This window comes from Lolium rigidum, chromosome 5, assembly GCF_022539505.1.
Source record: "Lolium rigidum isolate FL_2022 chromosome 5, APGP_CSIRO_Lrig_0.1, whole genome shotgun sequence".
NCBI classification, from domain to species: domain Eukaryota; kingdom Viridiplantae; phylum Streptophyta; class Magnoliopsida; order Poales; family Poaceae; genus Lolium; species Lolium rigidum.
The window spans coordinates 113,671,619-113,676,571 of NC_061512.1; the positions used below are offsets into that span (position 1 = coordinate 113,671,619).

The 4,953-nt window shown below is 51.9% G+C and overlaps 1 protein-coding gene across 1 annotated transcript; it reads right to left on the bottom strand.

Annotated features, from left to right (window-relative positions):
- Positions 1-2,502: 2,502 nt before the first annotated feature.
- Positions 2,503-3,448, bottom strand: LOC124651677. The gene has a single exon (XM_047190725.1). The coding sequence runs from the start codon at positions 3,446-3,448 to the stop codon at positions 2,780-2,782; it is 669 nt and encodes a 222-aa protein (XP_047046681.1). The 3' UTR covers positions 2,503-2,779.
- Between the last annotated feature and the right edge of the window lie 1,505 nt (positions 3,449-4,953).

The following is a 4,953-nucleotide window of genomic DNA, read 5'->3' on the forward strand; positions in this document are numbered from 1 at the left end:
ATAAACTTTCTCTTTTTTATATAGACCACACAAAATATTAGTTTTTCGTGAAACTTGACGAACACACGTATATTATGGAGATGTACATGTAGAATTTTTTATCCAAATTTTTCGACATTCCAAAATATGATTTTTTGGTAGAGGAAGCATACGCACCTGGGAGCCGAATTAAATTTCTTTGAGTAACATAGTGGATGCCCTAGAATCTCAAATGTAACATACTTAGTGCCAATTTTGGATCGGATCTGACCTAATCCCATTGGAGCGAGAGGGCCTACCATTTTTCTTCTTCTCGGGAAGCGAGGACCTAAGGGCGACTTCTTTTGGGTTTATAACGCTGCTTTTGGGTACCAAACCACTGAAGCCCAAAAAAACTATCTAGCTTATGCCCAACTTATTTTCACCGAGAAGCGATCACGCACTGCAATCGAAGAAACTGCCCGAGACCAGTTTCCCGAGCTTCTGGCCGAGGCAACCGAGCCGGTACATAAACCAGCCCCTAAGTTCAATGCAATTTAAGGCTGATGCCACTCCGTAGCTCCCGTCGGTCACCGAAAATAGGAAAAGGAAAAAAAACTGACCGCATCGGGCACCTCTCCCTCGAACGACTACCCCGCCGCCGCTCCCGCCACTCGCAGCCACCTTCCTCGTCGCCCACAGCCGGCTCTGCCGCCTAGTCCGCCGCCGCACCCGCCGCTCGCAGCCGGCCTCGCCCCCTCTGCTACTCGCGGATGGCACTCCTCGCGCCGCACGGAACGGCATCGCTCGCAGTCGGACCCTGCCCGTCTCCGCTACTGGCCCTGCCCTCAACTACTCTCGGCCGAATCTTCTCGCAGCTGGCCTTGCCACTCGCAGCCGGCCCTTCCCTCAGCTACTCACGGCCGGCTCCCCTCAAGCAGCACGGAATGGCGCCACTGCAGAGGAAGTTTGTCAATCAACCCAATTTTGTTCATGCTTTCGTGTAGATGTTCATGTCTGTTGTATGTGACAGTGCTAATTTTAATTTGGTCATAAATGTTGCATTGTTGCTAATTTTAATTATTAATTTTCTCCCCAAAATTATTTTGATGCGTTTATAGCTCATTTTCACTAAAAACTAGCACAGGAGGTTTGTATTAGTATCATTTATCTAGAACAATATCTACTTTAGAGGCATTACAGATATTTCACAACTTAACTCATCGAATAAGCCAAGTTTTTAGAAGCCCAAAAGAATAGGAGGAACCTGCTTATAGGAACTTCTTCCCACTATAGTTCTCTCCATCGTTTCCTATAAGCCGGCTTATGCACAAGGAGCCCAAAAAAAGTCGTCCTAAGACCATGTGCTATGTTTGTTCAACAAAGGAAATATTGTCAAAATTTAGAATGGGGCCGAATCCTCTGCCATGTATTGAGCCGCTTGTGCAACTAAACATGCATGGGGCCCTTTATATACAGAAAGTCCACCTTTTCCTTGTTTGTTTTCTCTAAAGTAGTATTGGGTGTGAGTGGCACACCAGTCATAGTCATACGACATTACTAGCGCGCCACTGATAGCAACTACTAGTGGTGCAGCACCTAGTGTGCCACCAGTAGGGCACGTACGACACTGGTATATTTTTAAAAGCTAGCACCATTTTTTTTGCGATTTTTTCGTTTTTAATATCTTTTGTTCTTGACGTCTTGGCAGCTACTCTGCACCTTGGTGGAGGTGCTGCAGGTTGAGGCGGTGGCCTTTCCTTCGAGGCGGGTTGGCAGCGGGGTTGGGGCAGGGTGCAGTGGGTAGGGCGGCGAGACAAGGTCGAGGCTTGGGCTTATTAGGGTGAGGTGGCGCAGAGCCGGGGCTGCTGGCGAGGGGCGCGGAGGCGAGGGTGAGGTGGCAGAGAGGTGGGGCGCTTGGGTCCACGAGGTCGTCAGGTCGTCTGGTTAGGGGCATGGAGGAATGGGAGGAGGCAGGGAGCAAAAGGAAGAGATGGCAAGGAGGAAGGGGGATGGAGGAGGCACGGATGAAGTGGAAGAGGAGGCAAGTAGGCAGGGAGGAAGGGGAGCAAGAAGCATGGGTGGATACATGATGTAAGGATGGGGATATGGTGAAGTTTAGTGGAGGTAAGTGGCTGGTTTGAAATTTTGAACTACTAGTGGTGCACCACAAGTTACGGTGCGCAGGAGTTAAGTTTTTCCCCTTTTGAATTTTTAACAGCAAAATCTAAAACCTCAAAAAACTGTATTTTATCTTTTGAATATGAGTGTTCTAAAAAATTGGTAAACTGCCATAGATCGTTGAAATCGGATATAACTTTTTTTGTAGATGCTTTTCCATATAAAGAAGCTTTTCATCAATGTATGCAAAATCCAGAGCCATCCGAACCATTTTGCATCTATTTGTTCTTGTGACTCCAAGCATCGATGCTCCACTACGTATGTAACCACACAGTAGACCTCTTTGAACTGTTTTTTTTTTTTGCGCACATAGTGGATGGTCTAAGTTAGTGCAACTTGTAACAAAAGCTTTCTTTCCTCAATATCATTGCAACCCGCAAGAGAAAAATGTTACTGGCAACCTCATTACCGTGTACATACAACTAGAGCAGCTGATTCACGTCGTGGCAATGAAGGAAACAAAGCCAGAACGAAATTTGCGTGAACTGCAATCCAAAAGACACATTTCGAGACCAAATTTCATTATCTACATACCTCAATCCTTGTCTACACGTCTACTCCCGAAACAACGGCAACAACCAGTGGAAAGCCACGCCAAACCAAACTGTACAATGCTCATACTCACCACCCACTCCAAGCACTACAACGGCCCAGACCACGCCACGCGTCCACCATCTTGCATCCCAGCCGTCCAACCCGCCCCGCGTCTCCCGGACGCGAACCGCCTCATCCCACCCAACGCCGGCGCCGGCGCGGCGGGCAGCGCCGCCTTCACATCCTTGTCAACAGACTCCCTCCTACGCTCCACGCTAGCCCTCGGGAGCCTCGGAGGCGGAGACCAGTCGACGCTCTCCACGGCGCTCTTCCTCGAGCGGCTGCGACGGATCGAGAATCCGAGCCCGGCGCAGCAGCCGCCCGTCGGCGACCGGTGGCGGGAGCGCTCGCGGCCGGAGAGGACCTTCCCTATGCAGGAGACCTTGGGCGACCCCGGCTCCGGCACCGCAGTCTTCGGGTCGCGCCCGCCGCCGCCCGTATTGGCCTTCTTCGGGAACATCGCGGGCGGGCGGTGCCGCCGGGCGCACTGCCCCTGCCCGAGGTTCCCGGAGACGCCGATGATGGGCGCCGCCGTCGGCTTCAGGTTCCCGGAGAACCGCTGCGACGCGCCGACGGAGTGGTTCTTCACGGGGAGGGACTTAGGGTTGGTGCTCTCCTTGAGGGAGTCGTCGCGATCGTAGACGTCGTCGCCGATTCGTGGGCGGGTGGATCTCGGCGCGGGGACGGCGAGGTCCCGCGCGGCCGTGGCGGCCATGGATCGGAGGGGTGGAGAAGCGCGTGATTGAGTGGCTGGCGGCCGGGAAGGATGGAGATCGTGCGTCGTTTCTCGTCGGCGGCGTGCCCCGTTCCCCGTGTGGCGTGTGGCGTGTGGCGTGGGTTGAAGGAGTTTGTGCTGTTGGGGTGGGTGCTTCGTTTTGATCGCCTAGAGGCACAAGCTAGTGTGTGTATTTATCTGTACGTGTTCCTTTCCCTAATTCCCTTTGGTTCATGATGGCCCCAGTTTTCTTGCGAGGGAGTTTTGGGATCTACGTATACGATATCAAAATTCTTTGGAATGTTACACGGCTACACGAATTATACAACAAATTTGTGTGCCCGTCTCTCTCGTTTCATACGAGGAAGCCGTAGTAAGTTGACCCCGAAGAACTTAGATTTGTAATACTGTATGAAAAACCGATCGTTATCTACACAGTACAATTAGATAGAAGAGAATGGTTTAACTATAAGGAAAACCGTGTAAAACAATTAGATAAACTATATATTACCCGGGTTACGAGAAAAACTAGGGCCAAAAAACAACACATGCAAGGAGATTCCCCATCCGCACAATGAGCCACCAAAGGCAACAAACACACACCTCCATGCCCCCCCCCTCCGACTTACACCACTCTACACGAAAGCCGCACACTAACCGCAACGCTGTACGATCCAACCATCTTGTGGCCCTCGCTACCCAGTCGAACGCCTATAGACCTCGAACATCAAGCCACATCGGATGTCACCACCGCGACGTAGCAGCCAAATCGACTTTAACATTGCCCGAAGACGAACCAGCCGGGTCGACAAAGTCGCTATCCACACATACATCTATCAGCACGGTCGCCGAAGTCACTATCCACACACATCTCCAAGTTGCCACCCAAGCCCAAGCTAGGCCACGACATGGCACCATAGGACCATCATTGCATAGAGGTTAGAGGCCGCCACTGGGATACACCTCCCCAGGCCACCACAAAACTGCCCTGACCATCCACCACGAACCAGTCGCACCACGGGGGTCTAAGAGCCTCCAAGGCGATGCGTCCGTGAGAAACTTTGGGTTTTCATCTCGAGATCTTAGGACCACTCACGTCAGTCGGAATCGAGAGTTCCACAAAAACGACAAAAAGAAGAAGAACATCACCTGAAAGGGCCACCGTAGACCAAAATAGGTGCAAGGCAGCTTTCTCCCGAAGATCGACCCCCACCCACCAATCGAGAGCAGTAACAAGCCATGCAACGAAGTTCTGCCGCCGACCACCAAGCTCCACAGCATGCTATAGCAGTCGCTACACATCAAGTCACAATAACCATGTTGCACTGCCTCAACACTTCCTACGACCTGGCCCTGCCGGCTCCCTTGTTGTCTTTCACCGACATAGACCCGCCGTGCATCTCCATTGACCACCGCGCGCCACGAGGCCTCACGGGACGCCGCATCCTCTCCCAACCACAAGGCCACCAGAGCAGTGTCACCTCTTCATGACATTGTCGCCGCAC

Excerpts from the sequence above, each read along its gene's own strand:
- LOC124651677 (XM_047190725.1), bottom strand. The coding sequence starts at position 3,448 with ATGGCCGCCACGGCCGCGCGGGACCTCGCCGTCCCCGCGCCGAGATCC.